Below are 18,890 nucleotides of genomic sequence, written 5' to 3'. Positions count from 1 at the left end.
CCACAGCCTTGGTGACAGCAATAAAAGTATGTGCTTCCTTATGTGGCTTGGTGAGAACCACTTATCCAAATTTTAGTGTACACTTAGAAAATCCCCAATGAATGCAACTTGTACTCTCTTCAAATACAAAAAATAAACAAACAAAAAAAACCCATTGTCATGTCATTGCATGCTTTAAAAACAGTTCAAATAAATCAATAAAAAGCCTGAAATTAATTATATTCATGCTTCCGTTGGGTGTCTGTAAACTTGACTGAACTGAGTCTCCAACCTTCGGTGCTATATCCTAATTTTCCAAGGCCAGTGGACTTTCTGATCATGCTTACAATGTTAAACATTTTGTCTTCTAGTTCAGACGCCTTCTCCTGCACTTCAAAAGGGAAGTGAATGTAAGCCAGATAAAGACTAACTATTCTCTGATGTCAGTCATTTCTTTAATTGGTATGTAAATAAGTTAACACAGACTTACCCTTCTTATTAAAATGTTACATAAGGCTATGTATTTAATAATCTTTCTCTGGCAATAATTGGTTTAACATAATCAGTTTGGGAGAGAAAAAAAAACTTCAAACACTCAAACAAACTTTTAACTTTTGCTTCTCATCTTATTTTATGCTAATTAATCTGATTAACCCACATTCACTCCTTGTATTCCCTCTTACAAAAAAAAGGCATTCTGCTGAAAGAAAGTAGAAACTCACTAAACTTGTGAGAAGGGCATAATATGAGAAACTTCAACCTCAAAATTCCATATCTACTTCTGTCCACAGCTCAAGACCTTTTAACTACCACATGGGAACAAAACATTGACGTACATATTAAAATTTTAGCATATTATCATATTTCCTGTCTGACCTTCCCATAGCTCAGCAGGGTACTCCATTACTCCAGCTTTGCCCTATGATTTTCCAGCTCCTTTTTCTCCTATTCCACCTCTGATGCGTCTTTCCCTGAGAGTTTTTGCCCGATGGGGTGTGAGCAGTAATTTGTCATGTCCCTCTAAGCGTAACCAAGACGAGATGGCAGGGGCCTTGGGGCACCACCTGAACCACCAGCACTTGTGCTTACTTACATAATGGAAGGTACCGAGGAAAAAAAGGGAAATGGAAGAAAGCTCTAAAACAACCAGGGAATATAAGAGAGAGTAGCTCACAGAGAACGTGCGACAAAAACTGTGAGACTTGCATTAATCATGACAATACCTTAAAAAGACAACCCCCATTATATCAGTGGAAGAAGGCAGCCTATTGACAGAGGTCTATGCCAGGGAAAATACCAGAACCATGATAGTTTATGGGCCAGAAGAAGGAATGGTTTGATGTCCTGGGAAAAGAAATTACCCATGACATAGACAGAGGACATTCAAGACTGTCACTCTGGTTTTCAACAAGATCAGCTCCTTTGAGAGATGCTTTTGTCATAGAAAAGCATGAACCTTGCCCTAAAACGAGCAATTTACTGTTTCAGAGAAGACGGCATGGTAAAAAAGCTTTAGTGGGATATTTAAGAATGTATAAATGCCATTCTGAATGGTAGATTTGGGAGAGATGATTTAATAGAAATGTGTCACATAGGATTACAGAGGGTACAAATATTTATGGAAAATATTACTTATTCCAGAAAGTTAATTCAAAACATGAAATTTATAATTTAATTACATAGTCATATAATTAGCTTCTCATTGATCATTTTCATGATTATAGTTCAGATCTCATAAAAACACAAATTTAAGCTCTCAAAAAATCTAATTTCATATACAAAGAGTAATGTTGAGTGAGTAATTTCATAAATAAGGACTAATGTTATGACTATTCACAGGGAATTCTCCATAGTAGACAGTTGTCCAACACAAACTCACAGAAATCTTCAGCAAAAGGTAATTTACTAAAGAATCTGTTCAGAGTGAGAAAGTTAAGTGGTAGGGGAAAAAATGCAGAAGAACCAGGAAATGGCCTTGCGAAAATGATCAAATCCCAATCATACTTCCACTCCACTCACCGGCTTTATGCAGGGTTCATATGCATTTTCCCATATTAAAATTCCATACTTTTCCAGATAAAAAATTCTCCAGTCCTACGATTTTGATTTCAAAGATGGAACATTTAATATAATATTTCTCACATAGACATGTTTTATTGCTTTATGTATTGTACTGTACATGTATTATTTTCAATAGGCCCATATTTTTAAATAAAACTTTTCAATGCTTCTCTGGAAAATTTTTATTTTCTAGAAAACTGGTTCTGAGCTTTCATGAGCTGTGAAACGCTGGTCATCAAAATTAAAATATTTATAGTGCTGACATATAACACCGTGTGTAATGAATCTATATATTATGCAAGTTTTAAGTTGAAATGTGGAATTAAATTAACCTTTATATAATATTCTAAATCTTTGAGATGCACCTGAAGATGCATTGAAACTGAACCAGAGCCTTTCTGCATAAATACTGTTGACAGCAACATCCCAGCAATCAGACAACACCTTGCATCTAATCTGTGAACAAACCGTCCTTGCAAGACGATGAGCATGAAAACCAATTATGTGAGGGAAGAACATAAAAGAGAAAAAATGCAAATTGATCGATAAAAGCCCCTCGTGTGGGCAAAAAGCACTGTGGCCAGCCAAGCTCTGCCTCAGAGCCATGCTGCAGAAAAAGCTAGAGAGCGCTGCTGTGGGCGATAAAACGAAGGGGACCACACTCACAACAGTCTGCAACATCTTCACACATCACAGCCTCGCACATCTGCACTCACTGGGTTTATGTCAACTGCATTTTGCTCTTTTCTCCTTCTACTTTTTCCCTCATTCCTTCCACTCCCTGGATTATCCATTTATTTATTTATCGTGCTCCCAAAACAACAACACAGCATCAGCACTTAAGATCTCATCTGTTACCATGAGAAATATCACACATGCCACGCTGGCTGTAGTGCGTCTGCGGGAAAGTAGAAAATTTCTCGTCTTGCTGCAGCGGTATTCCATGAGGAGTTCTGGGAATGTAGTGCTGTTGAAGGTTGACTGTGTGCACCAACCCACATGCTGGCCAGATCTCATTTGAAGGAAAAGGTGTCTTGGGGATAGTTTAGCAAAAAGAGCGCCGGGAGAACAGTTGAGTAAAACAAACAGATCAATACTTTCACCAATCAGCTGTAGGCACCTTATTTATACGCCGCAAATATCATTGCAACCAAAAGCAGATTGCTGTAGGTGAGGAACTGGTTTGTTTATTAATGCAGCAATAAAAACTATCATAGATCTGCACTTAGAAGCATATTAGATCGATTAATCTTATCCTCTTCATCCCCCCGCCCCCCCAACACACACACATTCCTAACACTATTGTTTTGTCCGCTTTGTCATTCATGAATCAAGGCCATCTAAGCCACTCCCCTTCTGTGATACATGTCCTCTACAGAGAGGAAAGAAAGACATGCAAAGACAGGATAGCAGCTGTGAGTTTTAGTCTCCTGCTGACTGATTAAGATGATGCTCTGGGGATGGTCAGTTTTGGCATGACGGGTAAACCTGCTCCTGTGGCCTCTGGCACGTAAGCAAATAAAAAAACATTCTCTGATTTAAAGGTTGGTGCTGCCGATTTAATCTTTAAACCTAATGGTAGCAGACATTTCTTCTGTATAAACTAGATGGCCCTCCCCAGTTGTGCAGCTAGTCTGATTAGAAATATTATCACAGGTTTACATCTTTGTCACTTCTTATCTTGTAGCAGCAGCATAGCAGCACTGCAATATTATGACTGCTGCAATTTAATGTAAGTATGTGATATTTATGGCAGTGGCTTGCAAAAGTATTTACATAACAAACTTTTTCACATTTTGTCAAATTACAAACACAGCCTTATAATGTAATTTATTGGGAATATAGTGCAAAAACATTATCGACATAATTTAATATTGTCGACTTAAAATTGTTGAACATGTTGACTGTTGAGCTCATCTTCTAACCTTGCAAATGCATGTTTCCTGCCAGTTATTTCAGAAAGTACAACTCATTATGACATATTCCAAGCCTTTGTTTCTTGTCATTTTGCTTAATACGGCTTACATATTAATCAACTTTGAAAAAATATACTAATGTCAAAAAATTAATTAATGGAAGCTTGTGGTGTTACAACCTAATCAGCTAATTAACTCATAACACCTGCAAAGGTTCATTGAGCAGGTGACCTTCAAATGGTCTCTCACCCTGGGTCAATAGGCAACACTTATGAGGAAGACTGTTGACTTGACAGCTGTCTAGAAGACGGTCATCGACACCCTTTAAAAGTCACAAATGGTGATTGCTGAGGAAGTGAATCCCTATACTTTTCAGAAGCCTGACATTTATGATAAAAACATCCATTTTTGATTAGTTTAATCTGATATCAAATTTTCTGAGAAACTGGATTTGAGTTTTCATTAGTCATGATCATATTTTCCATATTTTGAATGGAATTACTAAAATAAATGATCTTTTATCTGATATTTTAACTTACATACACATACATGGAGAGTTGTTTCATAAAAAAATAAAGATTTAAGGTCCCCGCATACTTTATCCGAAGACGAACAGGCAACGTGCAATCATGTGGTTGCAAACCTTTCATTCAACATCGTAAACCACACTTGGGGCACAAATAACTAAATGTACCTCTAGGAGCCATTTATGTTGATTCCTGTGTTTATCTTCACTAGGAGCCATGCTTAATTTGGGCACTGAGCATGTCGAAGGGGGATGAGGTTACTTAAGGTCAAGTGATTCTGTTCAGGTGTTGTTAATGGGAAGGAGCAAACGGTTTTGATTTGTCAGTTTTTTTAGTCTAAATTGAAATGGAAAAATAATTTACATTGTGAAGGAAACAAATGACTTCAAGATTATAAATCCAAATGAAGATCAGCATAAAGAATCTTAATTGACCACACGCAAAACCAAAGACTACCAGCAACAACACGACCAGTAGCCTAAAATATAGGATTTTACACTGAATAATTAACAAAATACAGTTTTTTTCCCCCCAATGTGGAGCTTATTTTATCAGTCTTAATTAATTTCAGGATTTAGCTATTTATTATGTATTTCGTAATGGTGTTTTACTTTTTAACACTTTGTAAAGCTACTTTATATTCTTATTGTTTTTTAGATCTGTTTTAATTTCATGCTCTTATATTCACATAAGGAGGTGGAGTTTACTCTGTAGAAGGGGTCCAGTCAGAGCGCAGAGACCTGAGAGACAGTAAACATCTGCATTAGTGGCTGCAAAGCCTGTTGTGCTGATGCAGGAGAAACAAATTCTGTCAGGGATAACTACCTTGGCACCACACCAGCCAAAACAGAAATGTTAAATCAGGTTGCTCAGTTTCATTAGCAAACCCTTGCATATCATCTCAGAGTTCTCCAATCTCCTTCATATTGCCCACTAAACAATTTTTCATAATGACTTTGTGAACCCAGTTGATTCATGACATGATGCTAGTTGCACCAAACAGGGCTCAGGAGGGAAAACACGTTACTGTAATTGTTCTCTAATTTAATTAATTACTTTATTTCCCTTTGGGAACAATAAAGTATTTTTGAATTGAATAAAGGTTGGAGGAGTAGTTTGTGAAAAACAAATGTGAACTCACACCATTGCTGTGCTACAAGACCAGCTCCAGAGAAAACTCCACCCCCTTATTTGAATATAGGAACTTGAAATAAAGAAATCACGGAATAAAATTGTTTAAAAAAATAAGTGATAATAAAAAGTAAATTAGCTTTACAAATTAAGTGTCACAAAATAAAAAAAAACATGAAATGAATGAATAGACACATCACTGACAAAATAAGCTCCTCATTTAATAGTATTTCTATATTGTTTTGTTTCCATGAGATCCATTTATTTATGACTTTATTTGCTTATAACTTTAATTTAATTTTGTAGACTCCCCACACATTTGCCGAGTTTAAAAAGCACATAAAGAGTGATTTATTTATGTGCCAACATCTGATGCTAATTTCCCTTAACATCGTTTTTTTTAAATAGTGCCAATAAAATACGGGATAACGAAAGTTAATTTCCACACAACTGCGTTCTAGGACTGAATTTCGCTTACTAGTGGTGATTTTTTTTAATTTATATACAAAAATGTTAAACCGGATTAAAAGTTGAACATTAATAAGCAGCAACGTTCGCAGTTCGGTAAAACGTTGTAAAAACGGTTCAACTAAAGCAGCAGCTAATCGGTTTGAGACGAGGCTCACGCACTGCGTGTAGTGATTAGGGCGCATTGCTGTGTAATCACTGATGAAGTTGTGAGGCAGATCGCGCTCCCTCTCTTTCACACACACACACACACACACACACACACACACACACACACACACACACACACACACACACACACCCCGGTGAGGGGAGAGAAAGAGAGAGAGTCGCGCTAGGAGAGAAGAGGCGGCGGAGGCGCTACGGTCACTTTCTCACAGGCTCTGGTCGAGCCTGTGTGGTCTCTCCCCGCGCTGTTGCTAAGGAAATGGATGGCTTGAATGGATCGGTGGTCCGGACTGAGCCGTCCTCCTCGCCCCCTCAGCTCAGCAGCCTGCCGTGTTTTAGTGCGTGTTTCCGGGAATTACTGCTAAAAACGTGACGCGTCCGCTCCAGCTCTGCACCAGTCGGGGTAAGAAATTATTTTAACATCGCATCATTGGATTTAAAAAACAAAAAACAAAGAAGAAACAAAGGATTTTTTTTAAATTAACAATGCAAACAACGATTTTATCCTCCTAAATAAAATAATGACATGTATATTCAGGTCAGTTATTGTGACACCTCACCTTGAGGAAAACTGGTTTTCAGAGAATAAAGTATAAATTGTACAGCTAGATGAGGTGAGGACACTGCAGCTTTAAGTCCAGATAGCTGTTGCAATGCAAATACCACAACTCCTTCCTCACTCTCCAGACTATGTGGCTGTTAAAGATTAGGAGAACAGAAAGCGCAGCAGAGTCCAGTGTTTTGATTACCTACTGTCAGCCAGACTCAGCGTCTTCCACCTTAGAGCCATGCTCTCCTTTGTTTGCAGCCTCTGCATGTGTGAGGCGAATAATATGAGAAATAAGGTATACTGTAGTGCAAGTCAGTTTCTCATTTTGCTCTCTTTACCCCAGTCCAGTGGAGCTGCAGCTGGAGAAGAGAGGTTAAGAAAGGCAGAGGGGTCGACGAGCCTGGCTGGCGCCGGGTGGATGCTGCTTGAAGACGACAAAGGCTGAGGCGGCAGCACTGACTCAGAAGAGGAGCATGGCATCCACTGGCATGCAGATATTTGGATTTGTCCTGGCGCTGCTGGGCATTATGGGGGCCACGGTGGCTACCCTGCTGCCCAACTGGAAGGTCAGCGCAGATGTGGGCTCCAACATCATCACGGCCATCTCCCAGATGCAGGGGCTGTGGATGGACTGCACCTGGTACAGCACCGGCATGTTCAGCTGCACGCTCAAGTACTCGGTGCTCTCTCTTCCTGCGTACTTGCAGACTGCACGCACCACCATGGTGCTCTGCTGCGTGCTGGCCGCCATGGGCCTCTGCCTTGCTTCTCTGGGGCTGAAATGCACACGGTGGGGAGGCGGACGCCGTTCCAAGCGACACGCCGCCATTGCCAGCGGCGGCTGCTTCGTCACCGCTGGCTTTCTCTGTCTGGTGCCCGCTTCTTGGTTTACCAAGGAGGTCATCACAAACTTCTTGGACTCCAGCGTGCCGGAGAGCAATAAGTTTGAGCCCGGGGGTGCCGTGTATGTGGCCTTTGTTTCAGCAGGTTTCCTTTTTGTCGGAGGGTCCATATTCTGCATGTCCTGCCCGGGGAAAAGACACGGCCCTCAGGACCTGGTTCTGCTTCCTCCGCCGGACAAACTGCTGCTCCAGCAGCAGCAGCAACAGCTGCTCCAGCAGCAGCAGGAGCTCCAGCACCAGTACTGCTCTCTCTCCCCTTTAGACAACAAGACTGGCTACAGCCTGCAGGACTACGTGTAATAAAGCAGCAGCTATAGGGAGGCAAGCCTGAGGGAGAAAACCGTCACAGTTAAATCCGTACGTCGGGCTGTACTGAAAGGAGCAAGAGGAGGGCAACAACTTTGAATTCATTTTTGTCTCCTTTTAGTCTGTTTTGCAAGCACAAGCGGTGGAGGTATTCCCTGAGCAGCGCCTTCGTAGGAAACAGCGCAAATGTGAAAGAAGGCAGGATTCATGCTGCAGAATGGAAGGAAGCTCCCAACAAAATGCAGATTGTTCATCAGTAAATCACAGAAGACGCTCCCGGGAATGGATTACGCAAATAAGGAAGTCGTCTGTGTAGAATTCACCCCCCACCCCCTCACCAAAGCTTTGAATAGAAATAAGCAATCATTTAGCTGCTATTTACAATCATTCATAAAGATCTCCCTCCCTCCCTGCTTTATTTGACTAAATAGGCAATATAAACACCAGAGTGCAGAAAGTAAAACCCCTTCCATAGCAAGCCATTTTATTTTATTTTTTTAGTATACATATCTCCTAGAATGCAACCTTGAATTGATTGAAATTAAAAGGGTAATATTTTTGTTAGCTACTAGAAGGATGCTGATATTTTTGCCTCTAAAGCATGCCGTGTGGAGCCTGTTTGCGTATTAAAACGTTGGAATGCCTGGTAGAGCGACTGAACCACACAATGCCTGTGCCTGAAAACAAAGCTGTAGAAACATTAACCCTGCTGGAAGTGTTCAAAGAGGACTGTCAGGAGCAGAGGATGTGGGGCTGCTGGCTGCACCTAACAAAGACGAGACGGACAGACAGATGCCCGCATATCACTCTGCAGGTGGAGATATGGGAGAAAGGGAGAGAAATTTTGCAGGAAAAACATCTAATCGCTTCAGATGAATGGACGTTTTCATATTTCCCAACCAGACAAAATCAACCTGTGTGTAACTTGGAGCCTGTCTATTGCAACAATACATTGTAGACGTTTACACCCACACCACATGCATGATTTTTGTGCGCTTTTTGTGTGCATAGTAAACATTCAGAAGCTTTTCACATGTGCTTTTCACTTGTCAACCGCCTCCTCACTGCCATGGAGACAGATTTGCCGTTTAAACATCTTTATTATCTGTCAGTCACAGAAGTTCTTTTAGAGGGGGCATCCTTTCATGCAGTCAAATCCTCCTGCTTTCAGTTTCTTCAGATGGATCTCTGTGTAGAAGCTTTTTGGAAGACTTTCTTCCTTGCAACGGTTTTTTTTTATAACCATTCCCTCATCATATCAGCATTTAATGGTCCAGCATCGCAGGAACACGATTGAAGATAACCAGAGGCTCCTTGAGTCAAGTGGATAGTTATGTGGCAGACGACTAAAAAAGCTTTGAGTCATTCTCCATATGTGACTTGTTTTCCAAGTGCGTCAGCAGCGAGGCGCATATGTTACCAGTCTTCACCTGCAGAAGCTCTCGGTCTTAAATTGCGTTCACGTCACTGTCCCACTAGCCCTAGTTCCTTGTACTCCTACCAGTCGCTCCTATTTTTTTTTTCCTCCTTTCCAACTCATTCACCCTGGCCTGTTTGTGTCAGCCGTCACATGGATGTGATCCCTGACGAGAGAACGCTGATGCATGCTGAAAGCGTGTCCTCCTCAAACGCACATCCACACCAGGCACACACGCTTTTCCCACCAATTGCCACCCACACGTACCTACTCATGTGTCATTTGCAGGGCTACGCTTTCATGGTTACATTTCAGGGTGAGTTTACACTTTGACTCTGAGCATAGGAATATTGTGTTTTGTGCATGGTGCAGGCAGGGATGTATAGAACTGCACATTCTCTCCTTTTCTCTCATAAGCATGCAGCTTCCTGGGGAAGTGCAGATGGCTGAGTGCAGCCTGCCACCTGCAGGCGGCTGCCAGCACACCACGAGCTCCTCAGTGGGCGCCACTGGCAACCTCGGCAGCCCAGTAGTGCTCGAACTGGCACGTGTCAGAGCTGGCCACCTGACAGTAACACACTGCCCAGGCACCACTACTGATAAATGCAATAAAACTAGTAAAGAATGTGCCATGTCATCAGCTAATACTGACACATTATGTGTTTGAGAATGTGCCAAATTGTCTCATGATGACAAATTTTAATATCTGGAATTTTTCTGTTTATTTTTCTATGAATTTTACATTTTAAAATGTTTTATGGATTTGAGATTTGTTCTGTCAGACTAGATGCTTGTGTACAGTCCTTTGCAGCTTTCGAGGGTTATTTTAAATCCTTCTTATTCCTCGTTCCCCTCAAAGCACAGCAAGACTCCACAGTGTCTTGTAAAAGTATTCCTGCCCCTTTAACTGCAACCACAAATTTCTAAGTATTTTATTGGGCTTCTATGTGATAAGAGTAAATAGAATCATTAGGAATGTTAATCCCATTATAAATGCAGATGTTGTGTGAGGTTTATCTTTATGTGAGACCAAGGAACTCACGTAGGTATACCAGAGCACTTTTGACAACCTAAGCTGTGGAGGTCTCAGAGTAACATTCAATCCATAATCTCAAAATGGAAAAATGTGGAACAACTGTGACTGCAGTCTGCCAAGAAATGGTGCACCAAGACAAAATTTGGTGCACCAAATTTTGTCTTGGTGCACCACGACTAAGGAAAGTGAACACGAAGCAAAGTCCTAAGTCAATACCATGTGCAGTTTCACAACTGCATAGAACTTCTGGCTGCAATATTTTGGAGTTGGGAAAATGGGAATAATGTAATTGATATTGTCAAACGTAATATTCAACAATAGTAGCACCCTTGCATCATTTCCTGTTTTCCTGTTAGCATTAATCAGAAAAGCAGCCAAGAGGCTCATCCATTCCATTGAGAGTAATCTATAGAGGCCTGAAGAAAGCCATTAGAAATTCTGTTTGCAGTGTGTTTAAACTTTTTTATATGTAAAACATGTTTCAAGCCCATGCCCCCTACCTAATCATGTACCACTTTGTTTAGCACAAGATTCCATTCATGGAGGTTTCTAGTGAAATGTAAGAGAAAAAAAAAGATAAAATGCTCATAGGGCATGAATACTTTATCAAGGCACTCTAAGTGTGGGGCTTTAAAAATGTATTTATATCAGGAAATATGATTCCGTGTCGGTCTGTGACGACTGTACACAAGTGTCTGTGACTTTAACAGTGTTTTGTTTGTTTATTAGAAGGATTTGTCATCCTTCAGATTGTTTCAGTCTAAGATAAAATACCACGTTCATGCCATATCTTCTTTATAAGAAGACTACTCAGTGCACTTTTTATTTGTGTTTCTATTTGATGGCAGTTTGGTTCAATGAATGAGCATTCCAGGCTCTCTGGACCAGTATCAATACATAACACAAGTGGGCACTCTGGACAAAAAAAGAGAGAGCAATTTCTGACTGATGGGATTTAGCAGGGAAATACCAGTTAGAGATTTTTGTAGTGGCTGTGCAGCTTAATCATCAGCACGCAATTTTATTTGCTTATAAATGGCCAGAGTGCAATGTGACTAGGTCCTTAAAGTCTACAGAGTTACAACTCTCTGCGTATACTGTGCCGAGATGTTGGGTTTATTACTTTGATAACTGCAGCTTATTTTTGTGAATGCTTTAGCACTTCTTACTTTGCCAGAGCATATTTGTGATGAGCAGTTCACAAGTTCCGATACAGTTGTCTCAATGTGCTTGTGCAAGTAGTTCTATTTTTTACCAATAAAACTATTTTGTGAAAGCATACAGCTTTGCTATTATCTGTGTTTTTGATTTAGAAGCGCTCAGCTTCTCCCAAGCCAGTAGATTGCAGGATGCTACAGCCTATTCTGACAGGAAACAGGAAGCTGGTTTTTACAAACGCTGCATCAAAGAAATTACTGCGCTATAAATTTAAATTCAAAGAGGCGTCCATAAAATGCAACTGTGCGCCAAAAGCGTTTTACAGAAAAGATTTTATCTAATATAATTCCCAGAAGCATTTCCTGTTACTGCTTGATTAAATGAGGGCATTAACGAATACAAAAGTGAAACATGGGTTTAAATGGGTTAACAACCCCAAAATTAATGACTATCAATAACATGCATAACATGCAAGTCATGATAAGAAGGGCAATATCATTGTTTCTTTTTAAATGACAAATGTAACTTTGTCTGTACATGGTGCTAATAAACCATTTTGTATTAGTGCCAGTCTGGCAGCTCCTGCAAATTTGCCACAGAATATTTAATAAATATAGTCCTTAATTTGAGATTTTATATCATCGTCATTTAACGGCATAGCAGCTGCAGAACATAAAAGACACGCACTTATAATCATTTCTACTGAACAGTAGTCAATCAGAAACTATAAAAAAGACAAAGTCCTATTTTACAGCTAAGCAGAAAGAGGCCGTCATTTCCCAGAGTTTCAAGAAAGTGGGTTAAGAAATCAAATATTTGTTGGTCTTTGTCCACAGTTTGCATGTTCCTCTACAGCATGCGAGTTTTCTGCATACAGTCTTACTTTTCCATTTTTTTCTAATATTAAAAATAGAAAACTAAGCATTGTTGCTAATAATATTTTATTAACACTACTAGTAATAATACACATCTCTCTGTGGGTCTATCACAAGCACTGAAAGAATGCAGGCGTTTTCAAAACCTATATTTTCTTTAGCTTTAATAATATTCATCTGATTCTTAGGAAATTGTTTCTGAATATTAATTTTGACTAAAAGACTCAGTAACAAAGGTTATATTGAAAATGCCCCCCAAAAATATTCATATGAACACAAACTTTACTGAATGTCATCAAGCAATGTAGATTAATATTCTTTTGGTGTGTTTTTAGAGAAAGACAGGACTAAAAATATGAGGCAATAATGCTAAAATATTTTTTTGAATGAGTAAAGTGTATAACCGATGAGGCATTAAAATAACTTGAGACATGCAGTCTTTGATTTTTAATTCCTCTGTCCTGCAGCCTGAAAACTTCTCATGGAGCCTTTATTAAATTAGTTAGAATCTGGCATTTCATTAAAACTGATTGGAGTCTCCTCATTACTCGCCAAGTGAGGAAAATACCATGGATTATTAAAGGATCTCTTTCTCATGCACCCACTCCTCGTCGTTACGCAACAAGACTGTGCATCAAATATCTGCTCCTCTTGTGGGGAGGCGCTAATAGGATCTGCTTCTCTGTGTATTTAACCTACATTTCTCATCAAAGGATTTCACCCACAGTTGTTACTATGAAAGATTTGGGAAGTTGGTTTTAGACGAGAGAGCGAGAGAATGTGAGCGCTCCTCTGTATCACGCACGGGTTAATTAGGATACAGCCTTGAGCTCGAGGTCTTCTTCCATGTTAACATTCAGATTATTTGGTCGACATTCTGGCTCAGTCAACAGTCAGCCCACCATAAGAAAAAAAAAAAAGAAAAGAAGACTTGGCATTAATGTGACAAAAGCGAGTGGAAGTGGCACTTACAACACACCCCAATTCCTAAAAATAAACTGAGCACCAAATGGCAGCAGTACGTCGCCAACCTTAATGTGCGTCTTTTTGTTCTGGTGAGGCAGTTATGCTCATGAATGTTCGTACCGGAGGTATAAAGCCGCCATCGACGCTCGAGAGGGAAATGACCTTCCATTGTCAGAGCAGCTCTGTTGTGGTCTCGACGTTCACACGAGGCTGCTGGAATAATAGCAACGACCTTGGCTGAGCAGTAAACTGCTGACAAAGGCAGTAAAAAGCTACGGAGATGACAAAAGCAGAGCTCGTAGGAAAACAATACAGGCTGACAGTTCAAAGAAGGCCTTTCAATATCTCCGCTTTGAGCCCCGGGCAGTGAGTGCGGCTGTGGGGATTTCTGCAAGATGAAGAAGGAGGCGGCTAAATGCGTGAAAGGTGTAGAAGGCTTCACCATTTTCTAATCAATTTCATTAATGATGCTGATCAATGTAAAGATCATGCACTGCTTTAATTAAGTTTGTAAGAGAAACTCAATCAGATTCCCACCAGATCCACTCATCCTTAGTGCATCGTTGCTCATAGAATTAAGGGATTTTATGATTTAATTCAGGTTTCAGCACATGAGTTCAGCATTTAGGATTTCTGTTTTGGTTGCTTGTTGGCATAGTCAAGTGAAGTTTGGGATCGCGCCATTACTTTATACAGATGATGTCCTTCAGATGGAGTCTTCATGCCGTGACCTTCAGCAGTTGGCATCCGAGGGGATGAGAGTCAGCTCCACTGAGTCTGAGGCCCAAGACAGAGTTTACCTGCTCCATTTAGGTCACAGTTCAGTCTCTGCTTCAAACAGAGTTCATTTATGCTGATGTCTCGTTCCAGTAAAAGCTGAGTCACTGCTTCTCTTCATCAAATGGAGCTAATTCAGGTGTTTCAGGCACCTGATTTTGCTGAAACTCATTCAGCTTGCCTACATTAACAGGAAAACAAATTGTCAAGTGCTGGTTATCCAATTTTTTATTATTTGATGTTTCCTGGAGAAAAACCTCTGGAGGTGTTCTGAGCACATCCCACTGGGAGGTACATTGGCCGACAGATGCAAACAGCAGAGTTGCTGCACATTCCTTTTGGCTTCCATTTTTTGTGCTTGCAGCATTTTTCTCTTGCACTTGTGTTTTTGTGCTTTAGACTTTGCATCATTCAAGTGTTTGCAGTGCACCAAACTCAGTGCCATGACTATATTTCCCTTCTTGTATGGGAAGGCATTGGGGATCCCACAGAATGAGATAAAAAATGTTTCTGAGCAGTGAGATTTTTTTTAAAACTGGTACCTGCTTGTTTTACGCACTTCATTTCCTAAAAGTGTTTTTAAGCAACGCTTTGCTCATTTGCAACTTTATAAATCTTCTACATGCTTGCATCCTGTATAATCAATAACTACACAGAGCTTAATTTCCTAAACTGAGCACTAACTCGCAGCAAACTGCATGGTTCATTAGGAGCAGCGTCTCTGGAGAGGTGATAAACCAGCTATGCCAACCTTTGCATTTTGTTTCAGAAGAGAAGTGGAGGCCGAGTATTTTTAGGTCTAGTTTACCCTTGGTCTAGAACGACTTAAGACACTCTCTTCTGACATTTTCCCCTCTGGCACTAGTTATTGAAATATTTTTCCTCAATTCTCTAGAGGAAAGAGTCATTTGACTTCGTTTATGAGATATAAATAGAAGTAGATGAATAGTGCGTAAGGAGGAGACTAGAAAGCAGTTCAGTTCCTCAGAGTCAATTTTCACCTCTGCTGCTCCTGCAGGTGGGCTGCAAAAGGTCGCACAGAAGAGATCCATCACTATGAGTGAGTTTTACCGGACTGATTTTTATCGGATTCAGCAACACAAAAGCGTATCCTAAAATTCAAGATAAAATTTAAACAGAAAAATAAATGGTCAAGCTGCAGATGGATATGCAGGATTCTGCAGAGACTCAAACTCTTCCTGTTATTACATTACAGATGCTCAATGCAATTTAATCAAGCTCAGCTCATCTGGCCTGTGCTCTTGGTAAACAACTGCGTACAAGGCCAACATGTGCAGGGCTTTCCTCTTGTTAGCTGGTGGGTGACGGCTGATGCAGCCATTATTCAGAGACATGCAGACAACCATCTGCTAGAGGTACGCCTCACTTTCCCTTCAGATCCATCTCTGTCACCAATCTGTCTTCTGCTGCTCTGTACTGGCATGGATGAAGAAGCCCTTTTCCTGGATTTGTTTTGTCACATACATCACATCTGTCATTTCCATCCCTGCATTCTTTCAACTCAAACAATGTCCTTTTTCACATTATTTTAAAACGGCAAACCTTAATACATGATACTGGGACATTAGTTGAAAGACCAAAAAAAAAAAGCATTGAACAATTACTAAGTGGAAGGAACTATTAGACCTACATGCAATGAATTAAAACAATACTGTACATTACCCTAACTCGCCTTTCAAACTGTGAAAAATGGCGGTGGCAGGATCATTCTGTGGGAATGCTTTTCTGATCCAGGGACAGTAAAGCTAATCTTTACAACAAAGATAAACATACACAGACGCCCTCCATCAAACTTGATTGAGCTGCAGTTATGTTGCATAGAGGACTGGGCAGATATTTCTAAATATTTGATACTAGATTTGATACTAGAAGCCATGTGATGTATTTATATATGGGCACACTGAGACAAAATCAAATCTTTCCTGGAGGATGATTCTGCATGGCTGGGTGTTCACACTCAAGATGAAAATGCCTGATGGCAGTATGCACTCAAAAACTCCTTCACCTCTGACACGATTATAAATTTCACATGACAAATTAAGTAAAGTCTGAAAAATAGCTCTTCCTATGAGATGGTAAAAAAAAGTTCAATATAAGCATATAACATTCAGGGAAGTGCTCATATATATCGGAGTGAAAATTAAAAGAAGCAGAGTGACTTAATAGAAGTAGTAGGGTGAGATTATGGGAAGAAGTAGAAGTTCAAGGCAATTTAAGTAACATCAAAGTAGCCATTCGATGCTCCCTGGAAAACGTCAAGGACGTTCTCTGTCACTCAATGTGACACAAGGAGCATGCTGCACTCTGGGGCAGAAGGGACAAATTAAGCAGGCAGGATAAGAGCCGATCTCCTCAACCCTCATCAGTATAGACCCAGCAGTGGCTGATGTAAAATAGATGCAACATTTCCCCAACTCATTAGGCGGAACTGGTCAGCTCCTCTACGTTCTAATCAACCAGCCAATCAAACGACAACCGTCCTACTTCCCCTTCTTCAACTCAAGCTATTTTTTCCCCAGCAGGCTGTCATTCTGCAGCTTTTTAGCAACTTGACGTGACTCATTGTTTATTTCATTATACAGCACTGAATCACTTCAAAGGTTTTTAATCACACTTTCCACATAGCCATGCGTGTGCCATGTCACCTTATATGGCTTATTTCATACGAGTCCTATTCAAAGATAGTTTCTGGTGACTGCAGCGGAGGAGGTCAGTGACTGGACCGGAACGAGGGACAAAAAGTTAAAAATATGCAGGAGCCTCTCAATAAATTTGAGTTTCATGTAAAAAAAAAAAAATAACAGTAACTTAGTTATATAGCCTGGAATGAAAACCCAAAATTTCTAAAAATAAAATTACATTTTGTGTAAGATAATAACAGCTGTCATCATTCTTAAATGTCCATGTATTGTGTGATGATTTTGAATAATTTGTTTTAGGGTCAAAGGTCTGTCTCCTAAAATTGTCAGAATTTTTACATATGACCCCACAAACCTCACAAAAGATGCAAGTAAGAAAGTACATTTCTCAACCTAAGCAAGTTAGTATAAACCTAAAGTTAGTGATAACCAACCAGGCAGTTTTAAATATTTCCAAGTCAATAACCGAACAGTTCAGTTCAATTCCAAACAAAATAGAAGTCCTCAGTACACTTTCCGGTCTCCAGTTGAGTCTATTTCATGAAACTTCAAAAACAAATTAATTAATGTGGGTTTTTCCAAACAATCCAAATAGCTAATGAAAAACAAGGGAAGTTATCTGAATTAACTGACTGGACAGTACAATTCTTGCAGTTCTCTGGTTTTTCTATAGGACAGAGGAATTTTTATCTTTGTCCAAGCTGGATTAATTTTGGCAGAGCTTCTCGTCTTCAGGTTAAACAACCCGTGCTTACACTCATCCAAGTTAGAATGGCTAGTGACAGGTGCAGAGCAGTGAACTGTAGTTAAGGACAGTAGTAGCAGTGTATGATTAAACACCAGCTGAAGGCTAAGACTGACAGAATTAAAAAGTACCTTTATCTACCTTTTTTGTCCCCTTTCATTCAGCTTTACACACAGCAATGTAAGAACAACCAGTTGCTTTAGCAATGACCTCCTGAGGCTTACTTTCTTATAGATGTTATAACATATTTGTGTGTTAAAACCTTCTTTGTTGGTCTTCTATAGCATTTTTTAGAAACTGGACTGGGATTCAGAAAGCTGCAATCTTCGAAATGAACAGATATCTGAACTTTCTGAATTGAATTACAGAAATAAATTAACTTTTCATTAATATTTTAATTTATTTAACCTGTATGATTGACCTGACATGAACATAAAGGATAGACATAACTAACACAAAGCTTGAACTCTTGACAATTAAATTACAAGGCAAGGGAAAACCTTGGTAATTGTGCTTTAGTTTGCATAAATTCCTCTTCATTAACACAGTCAGTGATCCCTGTGCTTCCGTTGGAGAGAGATAATACCTACAATTAGACCACTAAGCTGAAGAATGATCTATAGACACCAGTGTGGTTCAATAAACCTTTACACAGCCTGAGAAAGCATAGAGCAGTAGTAGCCCAGAGAGCATACATAAGAAGAGATTTTGCCCTTCACTGGATTTTCTTTTCTTGAGTTTCCTGTGTTGGCTTAGCTGAGTTGCTCCTTGCAGTTTTTAATGGTAAAGACAGAGCATCTGGCTGTAGAGGAGCTCAATAATGAAAATTTAATTTGGGCAAAGTTAAAAGCACATAGCAGGAGGTTTCAGACACACACGAACCAGCACAGACCAGTGTGTAGATTACCTGAAGTAAAAATACACTGGATCAACTGCATAAAGAACAGCACTGATAGATGTTGTGCTTCTTTATGACCAGAGCATTAAAAACAACAATAGTTAGTACCCAACAAATACAATTTTATTCTACTTTTTATACATTAAGTATTGGAGGTCAAACTGTTGCCAGTGAGGCTGGTTTATAAACTAAATAAAAAAACAAATACATTCTTTTAGTTCATTAACAGTTAGGATATATTTAAAAACTACAATCATAAAAGTATGCATTATATTTTAGTAAATTATTCTAATGATGTGAACACTTGCTTTAATTAAACATTTAATATAATAGCTTAATAGTTAAGCATT

At 39.6% G+C, this 18,890-nt stretch overlaps 2 protein-coding genes across 3 annotated transcripts in view; one reads left to right on the top strand and one right to left on the bottom strand.

The window, feature by feature from the left end:
* The window catches only part of tfb1m (transcription factor B1, mitochondrial), a 34,868-nt gene that overhangs the window by 10,417 nt on the left and 5,561 nt on the right, over positions 1-18,890 (bottom strand). The window lies entirely within an intron of this gene.
* cldn20 (claudin 20) lies at positions 6,401-11,742 on the top strand. The gene is made up of 2 exons (XM_005799152.2): positions 6,401-6,653; positions 7,144-11,742. The coding sequence occupies exon 2, from the start codon at positions 7,274-7,276 to the stop codon at positions 8,000-8,002; it is 729 nt and encodes a 242-aa protein (XP_005799209.1). The 5' UTR covers positions 6,401-6,653; positions 7,144-7,273; the 3' UTR covers positions 8,003-11,742.

The sequence above is a fragment of the Xiphophorus maculatus genome, chromosome 19 (genome assembly GCF_002775205.1).
Source record: "Xiphophorus maculatus strain JP 163 A chromosome 19, X_maculatus-5.0-male, whole genome shotgun sequence".
In the NCBI taxonomy this organism is placed as follows: domain Eukaryota; kingdom Metazoa; phylum Chordata; class Actinopteri; order Cyprinodontiformes; family Poeciliidae; genus Xiphophorus; species Xiphophorus maculatus.
Note: the sequence above shows the minus strand (reverse complement) of the source record. Positions and strands in the feature narration are given on the sequence as shown.